Below are 19,711 nucleotides of genomic sequence, written 5' to 3'. Positions count from 1 at the left end.
GAGACCTTGTAACACTAACGAGTCACATGACACCGGGGAAGGAAAATGGCTAATTGGGGAATATTTGGACATTTTCACTTAGGGTTGTACTTACTTTTGTTACCAGCGGTTTAGACATTAATGGCTGTGTGTTGAGTTATTTTGAGGGGACAGAAAATTTACACTGTTATACAAGCTGTACACTCACTACTTTACATTGTAGCAAAGTGTCATTTCTTCAGTGTTGTCACATGAAAAGATAGAATAAAATATGTGTGGGGTGTATTCACTCTTGAGAGATACTGTATATGTGGCCTCTTGGTGGGCGGGCTTTAACGCAGAGTCTGTATATATGAGCAACTCTATGTAAAACACAAAGCTGTGCTGAGAGCGCGCGCCCTGCACGCTCCCAGCACAGTCACCAGTACTTACTTGACAGTGGGAGCTTTCAGCTTTCCAATCGGGTGACTGCTGTGATAGCCAATCACAACGGTCACATGACCCAAATGCCCGCCCCAGGCCTTTAAGTTCTTAAAGGGCCAGGAGGTGGCGGCACCAGGATGGGGTTAAGATTCTCTTTGAGCTCAGCGTTCTAAACACATCTTTTACGAAGCTGAATGGCTAAACAGGTAGAGGTAGCCAACCAATGCGTCTGTCCTATACGTGGCCATGCCAAACAGATGGAAGGGATTAAGAAGCAGCCTGTGAGACCCAGATGGAGCACATGTTGACCGAGGGGCATTTCAGTGGTGTTGACTTCAGGTCCATTAAAATCTGGTAGACCTTTACTGATATAAATTAAAAAAAAAAAAAAAAAAATCTGGTAGGCCTTGTGCTTTAGTACAAATACAGATTTGCACCCTGCGTTTGTGCAAATTTTTTATATGACCAAAACAGATTTACAGCAGAATTAGATTCACTCCATTCTAGTAAAATGAAAAACATCTAAAAAGACAAAAAAAAAGGAAAACATTTTTTTTTTTTGCAAGTTAAAAAAAAAAAAAAAAAAAAAAAAAAGTAAATTTATAGCAAAATAAGCCATCTTTGTTTTGCAATTCTAAAATCTCTGAATTAGTACAGTACGTTACATTTGAATATACTTAATATTTTTCTACAAGGGCTGGTTTAAATTGCTGTACCGGTTTTTAAAATAGTGTTGTGGAGTAAACATAAAAAAAAAAAAAAAAATAAAAAAAAAATAAAAAAAAAGTAGGAAAATCCTCCTGCCTCATTTCAGGCACATCTGAAGCATATATCATTTGGTTTAAAACAGAAAAAAAAAATTCCTTAAAATAACTTAGAGAATTACATTCGTCTGTATGCATTTCCCTCAGGTAGTTAAAAAAAGGTTAACATTTAAAAAAGTCTGTTTACATTCATACATTTTTAATGTATCTTGCTTGTAGTGTCCAAGCATTTATTTTTTTCCCCAAAATAAAAAATTAAAGGCTTTTTTTTTTTCATATAGAGAAAAATCAGTGATTTGATTTTTGTTTAAAATTCCTTTATAAGCGATCACAGACTAGGACTACTTTAAGTAGCTGTGGCACCATTTAACCGTGTCACTGCTGGATAACCGCGCTGCGCGATTGCTCTGCAAGGCAACAACGCGTTCTCCCCATTATTACTTTTTTTTTTTTTTTTTACTTTTTAAAAAATTTTTTAAGAAATCTTTACAAACTGTAAATGTTTCACAGCTACAATTAATTTATAAACAAATTAGAAATGACGCCATTGAAATAAACAGAGCAGAGAGAAACGTTGGGTGGGCTTTAGGCGCTGCCGCTAGTGTTGAGGTTTTAGTCAGTGTCCATTGTGAAGTTTTTTTTTTTGTTTTTTTTTTAGTGTTTGTTTAAACAGGATATATGGAGTGGGGTGGGGGGGAGCAGAGACAACATTCATTCTTTCACCAGCCTGTAGATGTGATGTTGTGCTCCGTGTTCACTGTTTGAAACTTCGAAGACGCACGCCATGCACAGTAGTGTGTCTTGTGTATCCCTGTTTGTTACCACCTTGAGAAAAGAAAAAAAAAAAAAAAAAAGGAGGGAAAGAGAACTGTTAAATGGCAATATGGTACAACATTGTGATAAAGTAGAACTTAAAGTTATTGTGAAGGCTGAAGGTTTTTTAATCTTCACGCATTCTATGCATGAAGATAAAATACCTTCAGTGTGCTGCTCCACCTGCAGTCCCCCCCCTAATACTTACCTGATCCAGTGATGAGCATGAGAGCCGAGGCTCTCCTGGGTCTCTCTCTCCCCATTGGCTCTTGTTGCTGTCAATCACAGTCAGTGATGTGCATGAGAGCCGAGGCTCCCCCGCGTCTCTCTCTCTCTCCTCATTGGCTCTCGTTGCTGTCAATCACAGCCAGTGATGTGCAGGAGAGCCGAGGCTCTACCGGGTCTCTCTCTCCTCATTGGCTCTCGTTGCTGTCAGTCACAGTCAGTGATGTGCATGAGAGCTGAGGCTCCCCCGGGTCTCTCTCTCTCCTCATTGGCTCTCGTTGCTGTCAATCACAGCCAGTAATGTGCAGGAGAGCCGAGGCTCTACCGGGTCTCTCTCTCCTCATTGGCTCTCGCTGCTGTCAATCACAGCCAGTGATGTGCATGAGAGCTGAGGCTCCCCTGGGTCTCTCTCTCTCCTCATTGGCTCTCGCTGCTGTCAATCACAGCCAGTGATGTGCATGAGAGCCGAAGCTCTCCCGGGTCTCTCTCTCTCTCTCCTCATTGGCTCTTGCTGCTGTCAATCACAGTTAGTGAGGAAGGGGGGGCAGATCAGAGAGCTGTGACTGATAGTCAGTGTTCGATCGATGGGGTTCTCAGTGTTAGAGGTGCCGGGGGACAAATGCAGCATCCACCTAGGTAAGTATGAATCTAAAAAAAAACTAAATAAAAAAAAAAACCTATACATCTCTTTTAAAGGTTTCACGTCAAAAGAAGCCAAATACTCTTCTCTTTTGTTCATTGGAGGACACATCATCACCTACAGGGTATAGTGCCCCCTGATGGAATAAGACACTAGGCACAACACAAAAAAACAAAAGGACAGCTCAGGGGTCAGCCCCTGCTGGTGGTGATTTGTTTGGTCAGCAGCAGGGACAGATCCCTGGCCAGTCTTCATTTTTTTTTTTTTCATTGTACCTAGCTGCCCACTCCTGCAGGTAGCACTATACCCAGTAGGTGATCAAAAACAGAAGCTTTGTCCCCTTGTGGATGCAGCAAGTACAAATATTCCTATCACACAAATTGACTTTTCTGTTATTTGTGATGGAAAAACTGCACAGATTTTTGTTCCACTTTGAGACAACAGAGTACTTTACTTAGCTCAAGGCCCCGCACTGCCATCAAATCCATTTTATCCTATTGTATGGTGGCTGGAACACGCAGCCCCAGCTCTTTGATGGTTCTTTTTCTCAATACATACTTTTTCAGATAGTTTGGTCACTTCTTATCTGAATAGGACATTGTATAAAACTTCCAAAAGACACCATTCTAGGTGAGGTGACAGTGTCTGTGAAAGACCTCTCCTGACCTACCCATTTAGCGATTCTCCATTTCTACCCCATCTAGCAGCACAAAATATCCGGTGCTTTCTAGGGATCAAGTGATTAGGTCTAGCAACCAATTGCTAAACCTCCGCATTGTCATAGAAGGGGATTTTTTTTTTTTTTGGGTAAGGAGTGATCGATATTTCCCCTTTCTTCAGGGCTAACAAGTCAGAAGAAAACAGTCGAGGACAAAAAAATAAAACGAAATCAAAATATATGAAAAAAAAAAAATACTGTGTATATATAAAAAACACAAAATATAAAAAAAGAACATATAAAACAAAAATATAGTTGTAATAGTTATAAATTAGATTATGCCAAATCAAAACATTAACCCTTTTACTGCCAGGACCTAAATCATGCGAACTTACCGCAGGGAGAAGGGGGAAAGAAGCAATACAAAAAAAAAAAAAGGGTAATTTACTGCGTATGTACGCCCTAAAATGAACTTTAGTGTATTTTTTACTGAAATTTTAGGTTTCCTAGACCTTTGCACTAATATTGTTTAACATAAAAAATTGGAAACTACCACTATTTTATTCTCTAGGGTGTCTGCGTTCAGAAAATATGTTTTGGGGTTTTATGCAATATGGCCCTTAGGAAGGCCTGATTGCATTGCACATACATCTATGAACGACGTGCACCTCACCCTTGGAACTTTGTTAGATATAGCGATATATATAGATGGATGGATGGATGGAGATAGATAGATAGATAGAAATACACACACACAGTATCTCACAAAAGTGAATCTCACATTTTTGTAAATCTTTTCTTCTATCTTTTCATGTGACAACACTGAAGAAATGACACTTTGCTACAATGTAAAGTAGTGAGTGTACAGCTTGTATAACAGTGTAAATTTGCTGTCCCCTCAAAATAACTCAACACACAGCCATTAATGTCTAAACCGCTGGCAACAAAAGTGAGTACACCCCTAAGTGAAAATGTCATGTCTTTAGTGTTGTCACATGAAAAGAATAAAATATTTACAATATATATAGAGATATATAATATATAGCCTCATATTGAAGTGGTTATACTGGGATCATGGTTGAGAGTACAAGCATAATCCCAGTATCATTTTTGTACAGTGACCGATTCCTTCACAGTAAAAGTAATCCTAGTGATCTAATACACCCCAAATCTCTCTATAAAGGAGGACCTGTCATCACCCATGCTATCACAAGGCAGGTTATTCACCCCTTGTGATAGCAATAAAAGTGATAAAGTAAATATGTGTAAAAATAAATGTGTTGGTCCTGCACACACACACACACACAAACAAACAGCGATTGCCCCATACATGTGAAGCATTACTGCAAATGTCAGAGCGAGAGCAATAATTCTAGTGCCTGACCTCCTGTGTAACTCTAAACCGGTAAGCCTGTAAAGCAGGGTTTCTCAACCAGGGTTCCGTGGAACTTTAGGGTCCCTCCAGAGGTTGTTGGGGTTCCTTGAGCAATCGGCAATTTCTTCCTCTCAGTTAAGTTCCCACGGACACTATTGATCTTTTTAGCCATCTGTAAGGGGGTAATTCTTCCCAATGACCACAAGTGTAAGGAGCATTCTTCCCACTGACCATCACACTAATGTATCTTGAGTTGTACATATAATCATTTTCAGTAGGGGTTCCCTGAGACCGGAAAGATATTTCAAGGGTTCCTTTGTGTTGAAAGGGTTGAGAAAGGCTGCCGTTAAGGCTTTTAAAGCGTTGCCTATGAATAATTTAAAAGCACCATAGTTTGTCACCTTCCCACGGGTCTGTGCAATTTTAAATCCTGACATGTTCGGTATCTATTTACGTGGCGTAACATCATCTTTTATATTTTATCAAAAATTGGGTATTGTATTGTTTATGGGCACTAAAATTTAAAAAGGATTTATCTCCCAAAAATGTGCATTTGAAAAACTGCTGCGCAGCAACAAAAAAAGAAAAAAAAAATCGCAACAAACACCATTTTATTCTCTAGGGCCTCTGCTTAAAAATCTAATGTTTGGGGGGTTCTAAGTAATTTTCTAGCAAAAAAAAAAACAAATCCTGATTTATTACATGGGGGAGAGAAATGTCAGAATTGGCATAGGAAGATAATGGTGTGCAACCCCGCTCTCCCCTCCACCACCACAAAATGTCTCTGGCAGTAAAAGGGTTAAAACAGTTTTCATCTATATATATTAAAAAGTATAACTATATGCATGACATATGGGTGAGATCACTGCTCCCTCCCGGCTCCAACACCAGGTATATGATGAAGAAAGGAGCAATGGGTGAGCGCTGGACAGGTAAGTGTCGGTAGGTTGTTGGGGGTTAGGCTTTTGCAGGAATGGTTTGTTATTCGATCGTGCATTTGTTATTAATGAAATTTCATACCAACAAAATAGTAAAGTTTTCCAATACGCTGTTCATCATGTACTTCTCCGGTAAGTGCTTCAGCTTGTGGATAAAGTTTATCATATATTCACACATGGGAGAGCGGTTTATCCTATACACAAATCGGCCATTTTCAAACCTTGCATATTCTGTCTGTAAACACAAAAAAAAAAAGAGGGAAGATCTAAAGATGAATATAAAACGATCAGATCCAAATCATCCCAGACATGACCCCCCGCACACAACGCACACACACACCATTCCCTGGTATGTGTGACAAACGTCTTGCCGTACCTCCACTTTCTCCACCACTTGTTTCCCAAACGAGCAGACTTTAGTTGAGCAGGTGATGGTCATGTTTTCCGAGCTCTCGTACTGACTCGTTACACCGTAGAAGGCCCCGGCATCGTCCTGGATATTACAGTTCAAGTCGGCCTGTATATAAAAGAGGGCAGAATTCATATTCAGTAACAGTTTCAGATCATCGCTATAGCTAGCATGAGGTTTTTCCAGTGTAGCAATCTACTTTTTCAACAAAGGCTGCTAGGAAAATGTAGTTATCCCCTTTGTAAACAGTGCAGCAGGGGTTGATTGCTTGGGGCTTTACAGGGTCTGCCAGGCAGCCTAAATATTTATGGAACTCCGGCCAATCCCTGGGGAGGTGTGCCCAGAAGGTGGAGGGAAAGCCCATAAATATTCGGAAGCCTGGCAGCCAGGGAGCAGAGATTCAGGGTCCAGCCTTCTGGAGGAGATCCCTGTGCTGGGGGCCCTGACCCTGGAGCAGAGAGAGAGACAGAGGAGCCTTTTTGATGGCATTGAGGTCCCAGCTAGGCTTAGCTGGGGGGGGGGGCTACTGAGGAGAGCCTGGATCAGAGACTGTGTAGAGGCAGGAGAGTGGGTGTGAGGAGGCTCAACCATTCTAGGACCTAGTACTTGATCCTGCCTTGGTGAGGAGAAGAGACTGGGGTGATTTGTCCCACCAGCAGGTGCAGTGTAGCCAGGAGGTGTGCAAGACAGCCAGGAGAGAGAGTAGAGTGAAGCTGGAGGTTGTGCAATGCATCCAGCATCTTTTGTACAGAGCAGCCAGAAGCCTAGCAGTTCTCATGTCTACAGTTATCCCATGCTCCCTATCCCTATCCAAGTTCTCTTCAATAAAAACCCTAAAAGAAACCCCTAAACCGATTCTTGAGCCAGGGGAAGAATGCTGAAAGTGCTGTGTTCCTGGCACTGTGCATGCTGTTAGAGAGGGAAAATGGGCCCAAACTACCAGCAGTTCCTGCGGGGGGATATTGCTACACCAGTCCCCAAGGTCATGGTCTCAGTGTAAGGTGGTGGTGGGGGGTCCTGAATGGCGAATAAGAACACAGTGTAAAAGAGGGGAAAGCCACACGTTTGTAACAGGACTAGTAAAAGTTTATGAATCTTGATAAAAGGTCAGAAGATAAAACCGTTTCAGGGGCTGAAAAAACGACTCCTCCATCAGGGCTGAGAAACAACATGATAGAAATAAAAAGATCTGAAAACTGCAAACACGTGACCAATGAGAAAGGAATGGTCTACTGTGAAACCAAGTGTGGCTAAAAAGTAGACCAAACTTTCATAACTGGGCATATGTTTGCAGCTTTTAGATCTTCCGATTTATATTATCTCGTTTCTCAGCCCTGGTGAAGGAGGAGGAGTTTTGAGCCCCTGAAACGTTGGCTTTATCTTCTGACCTTTTGTCAAGATTCATAAACTCATTCTTCATCAGGGCTGAGAAACAAGATGATATAAAATCAGACGATCAACACATGCCCAGTTCTGAAAGTTTGGTCTACTGTATAACCACACATGGTTTCACAGTAGACCATACGTTCCTAATGGGTCACGTGTTCGCAGTTTTTAGACCCTCAGATATATAGTATCTGGATTCTCAGCCCTGATGAAGGGGTTTTGAGCTCCTGCAACACGTCACAAAATTTTTTTTTTAAATGTAATCTTACAAATTTGTGACACGCTCATTCTTTACACTTTGTTTGGACTATTCCAGGGGCCCCTAGAGGTACCTGGATATGACAGAGAGCTGCCTTTTTTTGAAGTGGAAATCAAACCTAACATTCTTTGTGGGCCTAACGTTCCAAATACGTCTTCTGTGAAATGAAACAGCTAAACGGGTAGAGGAAGCCAACCAATGACTCTGCCCTATACATGGCCACACCAAACAGATTGAAGGGACAGCACATCACAATAGTCAGCATTAGATTTTATGTAGTACAGAAAAATCCCATTCTCATCAAGATTCTGATGGAGATGGATAAAATAAATAAAATCTCTCCCTAACTATCTCTATCTCTGTCTCCCTAACTATCTCTATCTCTATCTCTGTCTCCCTAACTATCTCTCTCTTTCTCTCTCTCTCTCTCTCTCTCTCTCTCTCTATCTCTCTCTCTCTATCTCTCTCTCTATATCTCTCTCTCTCTCTCTATATTATATATATATAAAATATATATATTTTTTTAAGAAGGTGGACAGCATTAGCAGGTAAAAATAGTAATCTATGAAAGTAACCAAGTGGATCCCAAAATAACCACCAAGCTAATCAATATATAATACAAAAGTATACACTTAAAGCCAGTAGGATAGCAACTTCAGGAATCCCTGCCTGAGTTACCAACCTGATTCAGGTTACCTGAACCATGCATTATAAATGAAGACATCAATCAAATGCATGGTGCAGGCTGGTAGCTATAAAGTTGCTATATTACTGGCTTTAAATGTATACTTACTGTGCTGTAACCCACTTTGTATTATATATTGGATTAGCTTGGTGGTTATTTTGGGATCCACCTGGTTACTTGCATAGATTACTATTTAAAAAAAAAAAAAAAGTATATATATATATATATATATATATATATTTCCCAAACAGGTGCGGTGAACAGCACAACGGTTCGGGGTAAAGTGCAAAGCAAACCGACCATTCCACCGGTAGCATAGAAAATTCCAAAGAGGGATTGCTGCACTTAAATGGCAACAGTTTCAGGTATATATATATATATATATATATATATATATATATATATATATATATATATTTATCTATATCTTTTTTTTATTGTTTTCAATTAGTATTTTTACAAGGGGGGTGGGGCATGCAAGATAGGCAGACCATGCAATGTCTGATTTAAAGATCAATTCTTATAGGAATAATAGGTATATAAAAAAAATATACATTTATTTTATGCAAAATGTGACCGCCATTAAGTGGTTATGTTTCATCCTAGGTCTGGAGTGCAGATTTTAATCTAAAACACAAGATATATCATATGGCAGCAAATACCAATTCATGTGCAGTAGTATTGTAGTACCAGGTTTCTGGTCAGCAGGGGGCGCTGTATGTCCATTTCATACACCGGTACAGAATCTTTGAGTTCTGTATTGTTTAATGGCGAGTTTTACAGAAATGCAGCCTTGCTGGTCAAAGTTCATAGTCTGAGAATAGTAGTAGAAATCTTATAAAGCATTGAAGGACCAGGAGAACACATTTATATTAGAAGTTGTTTGTGAAGATAGTAGATGAGGAGAGGCATTCTGGGTAGTGCCAGAAAAATACTTAAAAAGTAGCCAATTTCCATAAAAGGGATTCTGATAAGCGAGTCGTTCTCGTTTGGTGTAAGCGGGTACGGGGTAAATGTATAACCTTGTGTATTCAAAGGCCTAATCTTCATAATTGAATGTACAATAACTGTAAACTTTTTTAAAGCTGAACTCCAGTTAAAAAAAAAAAAAAAAATCGAACCACATAGATAATTTACTTGCCAAAGATTTTTTGATTCTGCCCATCCATGCACAAGATTTACACAGCTCTGCTACACAACACAGCCCTGTCTGGCAGGACAGGAGACTGAATTTTTTTATCTGCTGCAGTTGGGTAGATCTTTATTCTTTTTTGTTAGCTTTGGATGGAGCAGGGAAGGGTTAAAACCGGTTTATTTTGTGCCGTGTCTGCTGGGGAGATTTCTCTTTACTTCATGTCCTGAAAACACAACAGGTAGGAGGAGGAAATCTCTCCATAGTGAAGGGGAGGTCTCTCAAACTTTTTATCCCAGAGGACCCCCTTGAAACTTTCAGATTTTGGGGAACCCCCCTTGCTAAAACCAATACTTTGTTGGTTAATGGGAAAATTACTCCCTGTACAGTGGGGGTCAAAATGCACCCTTACAGTTAAAACTATTTCTGATGTCATGCAGATGGCACATTCCTCCCACTGACCGCCAATGCAAGGGGCGCGCTCCCCACTGACCGCCAATGCAAGGGGCGCGCTCCCCACTGACCGCCAATGCAAGGGGCGCGCTCCCCACTGACCGCCAATGCAAGGGGCGCGCTCCCCACTGACCGCCAATGCAAGGGGAGCGCTCCCCACTGACCGCCAATGCAAGGGGAGCGCTCCCCACTGACCGCCAATGCAAGGGGAGCGCTCCCCACTGACCGCCAATGCAAGGGGAGCGCTCCCCACTGACCGCCAATGCAAGGGGAGCGCTCCCCACTGACCGCCAATGCAAGGGGCGCGCTCCCCACTGACCGCCAATGCAAGGGGCGCGCTCCCCACTGACCGCCAATGCAAGGGGCGCGCTCCCCACTGACCGCCAATGCAAGGGGCGCGCTCCCCACTGACCGCCAATGCAAGGGGCGCGCTCCCCACTGACCGCCAATGCAAGGGGCGCGCTCCCCACTGACCGCCAATGCAAGGGGCGCGCTCTCAACTGACCGCCAATGCAAGGGGCGCGCGCCCCACTGACCGCCAATGCAAGGGGCGCGCTGACTGCCAAGGCAAGGGGCGCGCTCCCCACTGAGCGCCAATGTAAGGGGCATTTTCTGACAAACCCTGGATGACTTTATTTGAGCAGGTGTTTCCCCGGGACTTGAAAATTATTTCAAAGGTTCCCCAGGGTAAAAAGTTTGACAAAAGGATGGTATATAATATTTCCATAATGAATTTGGCTTTAAAAATACAAATTCGCCATGAAAATCTTGTTTGTGCCCCATCCCGAGTAAAAAGATCTTCTCTTAGAAGACACAAAAAGCCAAAGTGGGCTAAAAATACCCCAAGTTGGTTAGAAGTAGTGGTGGGATTTCTCATGCTGTGGTGAACGTCCTACACAAAAGGAGGCCGTGTGCTGAGCCATAGGACTGCATGCTGTACATCTCTCGCCTATGGCCCAATTACGGCTCTCTGCCATTATCGGGTAATTGCGGCACAGCACATCTCCCACTTCTTTTGATAGGAAGACACTTTACACAGAGACAGCTGATGGGCAATTTATACAGACAGAAATGGAACACCATTTAAAATGTGTTAGATTCTTCCATGCTTAAGACATATTGATTGATGGGGCTGCCCATGGCGTCTATAAAACACACATCTGGTAACCTGTAGAGTGTGGGCGAGCTGGGAGAAATTGGGTGATAATGACTGTTCTAACAGAGAGAGACGGGACATAGCGGACCCCACACACCTCCACCGATCGGTTCTGCTCAGGAAATATAACCCAGAGAATCCAATGATTTTATGGCGATCATAGTGCCACCTGCTATACATTAACCCTCCGTTGGCACTCTCAGAACCGTGGCCAATGTGTCACCTACAGCTCATGGTCAAATAACAATGATTGGGAGCAACTAGGACAGGCTGCTGTTGATGTCATCACTGTGCATCATGATCAAGATCCCCTCCTACCAAGTACTAGTAGGTGGTGGCGACAAGGGGCTAACAAAACTATGGATGGACAAACACAAATCCTTTGGCAGTTAAAATAGTTCCCATGTATTACACGTCTGTGTTTAGTTGTTTGCTAGGAGTTCAGCTTTAAAAAAGAAATAAGCAATATGGTGATTAGGTTTTGATAACCAAACTGGGTTACAACCTTTAGTTTGTCTATAAAGAGGTAAGAGAGGCGACATAAAACCCACCTGTACCGGTATCATTACTCTCTGCTGGTTTCCCACATCATCACCACACATCCCAACACACGCAGCCCTGTCCTCCATGAGCAAGTTGTCTTAAAATCACCACACAGGTCTAACCATATACTCTGCAGCTTGATAACTCTGCTCCTATCATTAATTCTGTTACTGACAGTCCTGTTCCAATACGTCTGGAACAGGACTTTCTGGGCCTATGTAGCATACCCAAGGTTCAACACAACTGGAACATGACTTTCAGGACATATGTAGCACGCCCAAGGCCCAACAAAGCTAATACAGGACTTTTTAGGACGTATGTAGCATGCTCAAGATCCAACATAGTAGAACAAGTGGATGGCTGCTCCCCAAAAATCTTCATTACCAAAATAGGAGTAAAAACGTCACGGGACCAGAATCCAAGGGAGATCTGGTAACGCGTTTCACGCCAAGAAGCGCTTATTCATAAACTTTCTAAAAGGGATAATAGTTGGCCTGACCTGGAGGTCAAGGTCTTCAAGGTCCAACACAGCTGAAGCAGGAGTTTCAGGATGTATGTAGCATGCCAAAGATCCAACAAAGCTGAAACAGGATTTCAAGAGCGTACTACATGGTTGGAACAGGACTATATGGATGTATGTAGCATGCACAAGGTCTAACACAGCTGGAACAGGATTTCCAGGGTGTATTTGGCAAGCCCAAGGTCCAACACAGCTGAAACAGGCTTTCCAGAGTGTATGTGGCAAGCCCAAGGTCCTACACAGCTGGAACAGGATTTCCAGGGTGTATTTGGCAAGCCCAAGGTCCAACACAGCTGAAACAGGCTTTCCAGAGTGTATGTGGCAAGCCCAAGGTCCTACACAGCTGGAACAGGACTTTCAGGGTGTACCTAGCATGCCTAAGGTCCTACACAGCTGGAACAGGACTTTCAGGGTGTTCCTAGCATGCCCAAGGTCCAATAAAACAAAACTAGGATTTTCAGGGCATATGCAGCATGCCCAGAAGCCAACACAGCTGAAAAGGCCTCAGTACATCTATAGGACATCCAAGGTCCACAAAATGGTAATCATCAAGCAATGTATTTTATCTGCATCTACTGCACCAAGAAATAAATTGAGATACTATATATAGTATCTATTTTATTATGATCACAAATGTTTCCGGGGACCGCACACCAATCGTAGTAAGGCCTCTATGATTAAGCTCTACATGGGCGAAACATGTTAGAGGGGCTTTCCTTGGGGGGGGGGGGGAGGGTAAGAGCCAGCTGAATCCATTTTGTGATTCGCTATATTGGTGTGCAGTCCTGGGAAACATTTTGGCTATATAGACGGGCTTGAAGTGCTCTTATCAGTGACCCAGCACCCACCAGCCGTGTTTGAACTAGCCAGTATATCCGTTAGGAGCATGTGAGTGGTGCTGCTTTTTATTCGGTTTTATGTATAATGTTAAATTTTGTATAAATATTTTATGTAATTGTGATAGTGAGTTTGCATCTAATCACCTTTTCGATTTGTTAGGATTTTGTACCGCAGTATAAAGGCCGCCCACCAGTTTTCCATATTAAAAAAAAAAAAGTAAAATTCTTCCCTCCATATCCCTCACATGATCTACTGCCCCAGCAACAGTCGGGCTTCTTCTGTCAAACATTGAGGGCAGTAAAACTGAATAATTGAAAAGGCTCCTTGTCTAAATGATATTTCCCAAATAAGCGGTACTACAAAGAATCTTGATAGGTTTCTCTGATTGCAAGAGGGCCGCGTATTCAGGAGCATCCTGTTTGCAATTCAAATTCCTGCAAAACAAAGAATTGATGTTCTGTTTGTAGAGCTCGCCCCACCAATCGCGGCCCGTCCCTTCATTTATAGATGGTTGTATAAATTACTCAGTTTTTATTCATGACTGCACAGTTCCAAGAGGATGTTTTGCATATAAACTAATATTTTAACATTTTACAGACTGAAGAGTCAGAAAATACTGTACTGTTATTTTCTATCAAGATTGGAAAAATAGATTTTTTTTCTCCCTAATACTCATCAATAGTGAAGTAATGAAAGCATCCAGGTAATCCCCTCTGGGAGATAACTGTGATGACAATGTTGGTCTCCAGGTATCTCGTAAGACATTTCCTTTCATTCTTCTGAGTGAAAGCTGAAGTGTGGTTGCTTTGGGCTACTACACTTTGATACATCAGAGCCATACTGGCTATGTGCCAAATGTCAGAACTAAGGGGTCATTCTTCACAGCGGACAATAACAATCAGCTTTTCAATCCAACTGATGGATAAAGAAGAGGGCAGCCTACAAACGGGGGGGGGGGGGAGAGGCAGCCTACAAACGGGGGGGGGGGAAGAAGAGGCAGCCTACAAACGGGGGGGGGGGGGAGAGAAGAGGCAGCCTACTACAAACGGGGGGGGGGAGAAGAGGCAGCCTACAAACGGGGGGGGGGGGGAAGAAGAGGCAGCCTACAAACGGGGGGGGGGAAGAAGAGGCAGCCTACAAACGGGGGGGGGGGAGGAAGAGGCAGCCTACAAATGGGGGGGGGAGAAGAGGCAGCCTACAAACCGGGGGGGAAGCAGCCTACAAACGGGGGGGGGAGAAGAGGCAGCCTACAAACGGGGGGGGGGAGGCAGCCTACAAACGGGGGGGGGAGAAGAGGCAGCCTACAAACGGGGGGGGGGGGAGAAGAGGCAGCCTACAAACGGGGGGGGGGGAGAAGAGGCAGCCTACAAACGGGGGGGGGGGGGGAAGAGGCAGCCTACAAACGGGGGGGAGAAGAGGTAGCCTACAAACGGGGGGGGAGAAGAGACAGCCTACAAACGGGGGGGGGGGAGAAGAGACAGCCTACAAATGGGGGGGGGGGAGAAGAGACAGCCTACAAATGGGGGGGGGGGGAGAAGAGGCAGCCTACAAACGGGGGGGAAGAAGAGGCAGCCTACAAACGGGGGGGGGAAGAAGAGGCAGCCTACAAACGGGGGGGGGGGAGAAGAGGCAGCCTACAAACGGGGGGGGGGAAGAAGAGGCAGCCTACAAACGGGGGGGGAAGAAGAGGCAGCCTACAAACGGGGGAAGAAGAGGCTGCCTACAAACGGGGGAAGAAGAGGCTGCCTACAAATGGGGGGGGGAGAAGAGGCAGCCTACAAATGGGGGGGGGAGAAGAGGCAGCCTAAAAACGGGGGGGGGGAGAGAAGAGGCAGCCTACAAACAGGGGGGAAGAGGCAGCCTACAAACGGGGGGGGGGGAGCAAGAAGAGGCAGCCTACAAACGGGGGGGGAGCAAGAAGAGGCAGCCTACAAATGGGGGGGGGGGGAGAAGAGGCAGCCTACAAACGGGGGGGGGGAGAAGAGGCAGCCTACAAACGGGGGGGGGGAGAGAAGATGCAGCCAGCAAACGGGGGGGGGGGGGATTTAGAGAAGAGGCAGCCAACAAACGGGGGGGGAGAAGAGGCAGCCTACAAACGGGGGGGGAGAAGAGGCAGCCTACAAACGGGGGGGGAGAAGAGGCAGCCTACAAACGGGGGGGGGGGAGAAGAGGCAGCCTACAAACGGGGGGGGGGGGGGGAGTAGTAGAGGCAGCCTACAAACGGGGGGGGGGGAGAAGAAGAGGCAGCCTACAAACGGGGGGGGGGGGTGGAGAGAAGAAGAGGCAGCCTACAAACGGGGGGGGGGAGAAGAGGCAGCCTACAAACGGGGAAGAAGGGGAAGGACAGGAGGCAGCTCTGGGGGGGAAGAAGAGGCAACTTCAAATTAGGGGAGGAGGGGTAGCAACGTCAAACCAGAGTAGGAGAGGGGGGTAGGTAGCAATTTCTAATAAGAGGAGGGGGGGGGTAGCAATTTCAAACCAGGTGGGGGGGGGGGGGCAGTGAATCCAAACCAGGGGGAAGTAACCATTTTTTTTTTACTGATACAGTACATCAAGCCTTCTGTCGCTACAGCAAAAAAAAGGGAGAGGGACCACTAGGGGGCATCAAACAACAGGGAATCCTATTGTCATTACTATACAAGTCTCAACAGGATTTAATGAGAAGTAGAAAACGATTGTTTTCTTTTGCTTCTGACAAAAATAGCACAAGTCAGAGTCAGTTGTTTCAATAACCGTCTGAGGATTTTATAGGCGAGCCTCAAGTTTTAACTGTGGGCAGTTAAAGCGAACTTGTCAGGACAGAAAATAAGGTATATGTTATATATTGCACACATTTTATGTAAACGAACAAACTTCTCTTATTTGGCCGTTTATGGTCCATTAACCCCTTGACGCTTGCATAATGAATATGGGTGGACTTTCATGCCCACACACCGCACATATGCGTCCAAGCGTCTGGTCTTTTACGATTTGAATTCAATGTGCTCCAGCCACACAGACCGGGAAGGTCTCCTCTGCGTGCTGTAGATGGAGGCCGGGGACAGAGTGATGCAATGCTTGGCAGGAGTGCTAATGGTTTGCCGAGACCCTGATCTAAGCTGGAGTGTCCCTAATTAAATGTAGTGTTTCTGCTGCTAGGCTGTAACCAGCCTGAGCTTTGTTTACATCTTCTAGACTTTGCTGGTCCTTCTAAGCTTAGGGAATTGATTGCTTCTGTTGAGCAGGTTCTAATTACTCATCAGTTATGGAGTTCTGAATATCTGCCTGGCCAAAACTATCAGGGAGGAGTTTGTTCAATGATGTGGATTGGGGGAGATGATAAATGTTTGCAGCACCTTTCCAGACTGTCCAGTATGTTATTTCAGAGGAGGGGTAGTCAACCTGGGCACTCCAGCTGTGCCAAAACTAGAAATCCCGTCATGCCTGGGGCTTTCTTGCAATGCCTCATAGGGCTAGTAGTTCCAAAGCAGCTGGAGTGCCGAGGTTGCCAACCCCTTTTGTAGAATGTTCTCTCTTTTTTTGGAGCCTTGGCCAGGGCATGTGATGGAGGCCCAGAAGATGGCTGTCTGTAGACATCTGCAAGGAACCTTCCATGCTGGAGTGTTGCAGAGGACTGCTGGACAGTACAAGGATTCATTGCCCATAAATCAAAGTCCATGTGACGTCTATCAGAGGGTCAAGAGTCAGACAGATTATAGAGATCCACTGGTGCTTACAAACTGCCACTGCTCTTACAGGGTCACAGATCAATCTTTTAATTACTAAGAGACTGCTTTTAAAGGGCCCACCACTATTAAAAAAAAAAAAAACTTGTCCTATTTTTGTAATTTTTCTTTTAGGTATCCTGAACCTTTAAACCAAATGTGTCAAACACAAGGCCCATGGGACAAATCCGGCCTGCCAGGCCACTTCATGTGGCCTTCACACTCAGGGCTTTTTTCCAGCTGGAAGGTGGCGGAACCCCTGAACCCTGCGCTCTGTACACAGCGCACCGCGCACCCTGCGCTCTGTACACAGCGCACCCTGAACCCTGCACTCTGTACACAGCGCACCCTGAACCCTGCACTCTGTACACAGCGCACCCTGAACCCTGCACTCTGTACACAGCGCACCCTGAACCCTGCACTCTGTACACAGCGCACCCTGAACCCTGCACTCTGTACACAGCGCACCCTGAACCCTGCACTCTGTACACAGCGCACCCTGAACCCTGCACTCTGTACACAGCGCACCCTGAACCCTGCACTCTGTACACAGCGCACCCTGAACCCTGCACTCTGTACACAGCGCACCCTGAACCCTGCACTCTGTACACAGCGCACCCTGAACCCTGCACTCTGTACACAGCACACCCTGAACCCTGCACTCTGTACACAGCCCACCCTGAACCCTGCACTCTGTACACAGCCCACCCTGAACCCTGCACTCTGTACACAGCCCACCCTGAACCCTGCACTCTGTACACAGCACACCCTGAACCCTGCACTCTGTACACAGCACACCCTGAACCCTGCACTCTGTACACAGCACACCCTGAACCCTGCACTCTGTACACAGCACACCCTGAACCCTGCACTCTGTACACAGCACACCCTGAACCCTGCACTCTGTACACAGCACACCCTGAACCCTGCACTCTGTACACAGCACACCCTGAACCCTGCACTCTGTACACAGCACACCCTGAACCCTGCACTCTGTACACAGCGCACTCTGTACACAGCACACCCTTCCACTCTGCGTAGGGAACCCCTGGACTCTGTACATAGCAAACCCCTGAACTCTGGGGTGGGGCGTGGTCGAGTTTCTGCACCTATTCTGAGGAAAAAAAAAAAACCCAGGATAAATTTATATAGTCTTACAGATTCAGCTAGCCCTTTGAGGGTAACCATAATGCTGACACGGCTCACATCCAGCCTGTGGCCTTTTGGCACTTTCTGTGTGCCTTTCAGGCCCCCTTGCAGTGATTACTAGCAGTCTCCTGTACCACATCTGCAGTCTCTGACCAGTGCCTGTAATATGTCCACAGTTTTGGACATCTCTTGTATCTAGTCCATAGTCCATGTCCTTGACTATATTTTGTTGTTTGCCTGCTGTCTCTGACACTGAACATTTACTTACTATTATGTGCTGGCCCTTTAGTGATGCCAAGGGCCACACTTGAAGCCCCCATCAAACAAAGCTGACCACCACCGTTAAAGTGAGACTGCAGGCCATCAGCAGCTACTGGAAGCCGGCACCTAGAGGTGCAGTATGTGGCGGTTTGTTTACCGTGTATGCAAATTGCAACCAGCATCACCAGTAGAAAGCTCAGACCAGCCCCCCTTCCTGCCCCAATTTTTCAGCAAAGCCCCCCCCCCCCCCCCCCCCATCATTCTTATGGGCCAATTGTGAGGTGCTGGAGGTTGGCAGGGTCTAAGCCCCTGATTGTATTATGTGATGCAAGCGTTTGTAATGGCGTCACAATGACATGCTGAAATCGACAAATATGACCATTTATCACTTCCTCCTCCTTTGATCCAAAGTCATAGATACCACACTGACACTTACCATATTCTGTACTGTAGTAAGTATTTAAAATGGATTATGATGATGAGAACAGAGACACTCACCCAGAACTTTACTAAGAAGAAGGCATTCTGTGGCCCCTTCCCAAACAGCTCCTTTAAGCCCCCTTTCTTCTCTGGAAACTTGTCGTAAATTTGGCGGATGTCTACAGACTCGAGCAGGGGGTCGCTGTACGAGTGGTTGGCTTGTCCGATGTGCACAAAGAGGTGTTTGTTGTACTGTAATAGAAGAGGACACAGTGATCAATACTTCTACATCTCCACACTGTGTTATGGCAGCTCCCAGTTTTCCCCAGAGCTATACATACTACACCCTCCCCTATTCATTTCACATCATCGATTGGCCCGTCGCTGCACTTCATTCTCTCCTTCTACAAGTGTTGCACTTCCACATTACTAAGCACACACAATACATCTGATGCTAGCTACACTTTAATCCACCATAGACGAAAGTGAACCAGAAATGACAACCTTTCTATGCTAAAAATATTTTTATCACACAAAAAGTATTTAATGTATAATAGATTATATATACACATATACATTACAGTACATATAAAATATAGAATATAAACAATATAAAAGTCAATATTATAAATACATTTTACAAATTATACAATTTTTATTTTCGGACGGTGTCGAGTAGGGCAGCGGACGGTGTCGAGTAAGGCAGCGGACGGTGTCGAGTAGGGCAGCGGACGGTGTCGAGTAGGGCAGCGGACGGTGTCGAGTAGGGCAGCGGACGGTGTCGAGTAGGGCAGCGGACGGTGTCGAGTAGGGCAGCGGACGGTGTCGAGTAGGGCAGCGGACGGTGTCGAGTAGGGCAGCGGACGGTGTCGAGTAGGGCAGCGGACGGTGTCGAGTAGGGCAGCGGACGGTGTCGAGTAGGGCAGCGGACGGTGTCGAGTAGGGCAGCGGACGGTGTCGAGTAGGGCAGCGGACGGTG

The 19,711-nt window shown here is 45.2% G+C and overlaps 1 protein-coding gene across 4 annotated transcripts in view; it reads right to left on the bottom strand.

Annotated features, from left to right (window-relative positions):
- Nucleotides 1-201: 201 nt before the first annotated feature.
- The window catches only part of TEAD1 (TEA domain transcription factor 1), a 169,905-nt gene continuing 150,395 nt past the window's right edge, over nt 202-19,711 (bottom strand). For 2 of the 4 annotated variants that reach the window (XM_073604056.1, XM_073604059.1), the window contains 4 exons: nt 18,811-18,984; nt 6,192-6,332; nt 5,898-6,050; nt 202-1,991 (listed from right to left, as the gene is read on the bottom strand). In XM_073604056.1, the coding sequence (XP_073460157.1) occupies nt 1,878-1,991; nt 5,898-6,050; nt 6,192-6,332; nt 18,811-18,984 (582 nt within the window). In that variant the 3' untranslated portion in view covers nt 202-1,877. The remainder of the gene's footprint in view (nt 1,992-5,897; nt 6,051-6,191; nt 6,333-18,810; nt 18,985-19,711) is intronic. The other 2 variants (XM_073604058.1, XM_073604057.1) reach the window with 1 other exon arrangement.

The sequence above is a fragment of the Aquarana catesbeiana genome, linkage group LG11 (genome assembly GCF_042186555.1).
Source record: "Aquarana catesbeiana isolate 2022-GZ linkage group LG11, ASM4218655v1, whole genome shotgun sequence".
NCBI classification, from domain to species: domain Eukaryota; kingdom Metazoa; phylum Chordata; class Amphibia; order Anura; family Ranidae; genus Aquarana; species Aquarana catesbeiana.
This window is presented reverse-complemented; position numbering and strand designations above follow the sequence as displayed.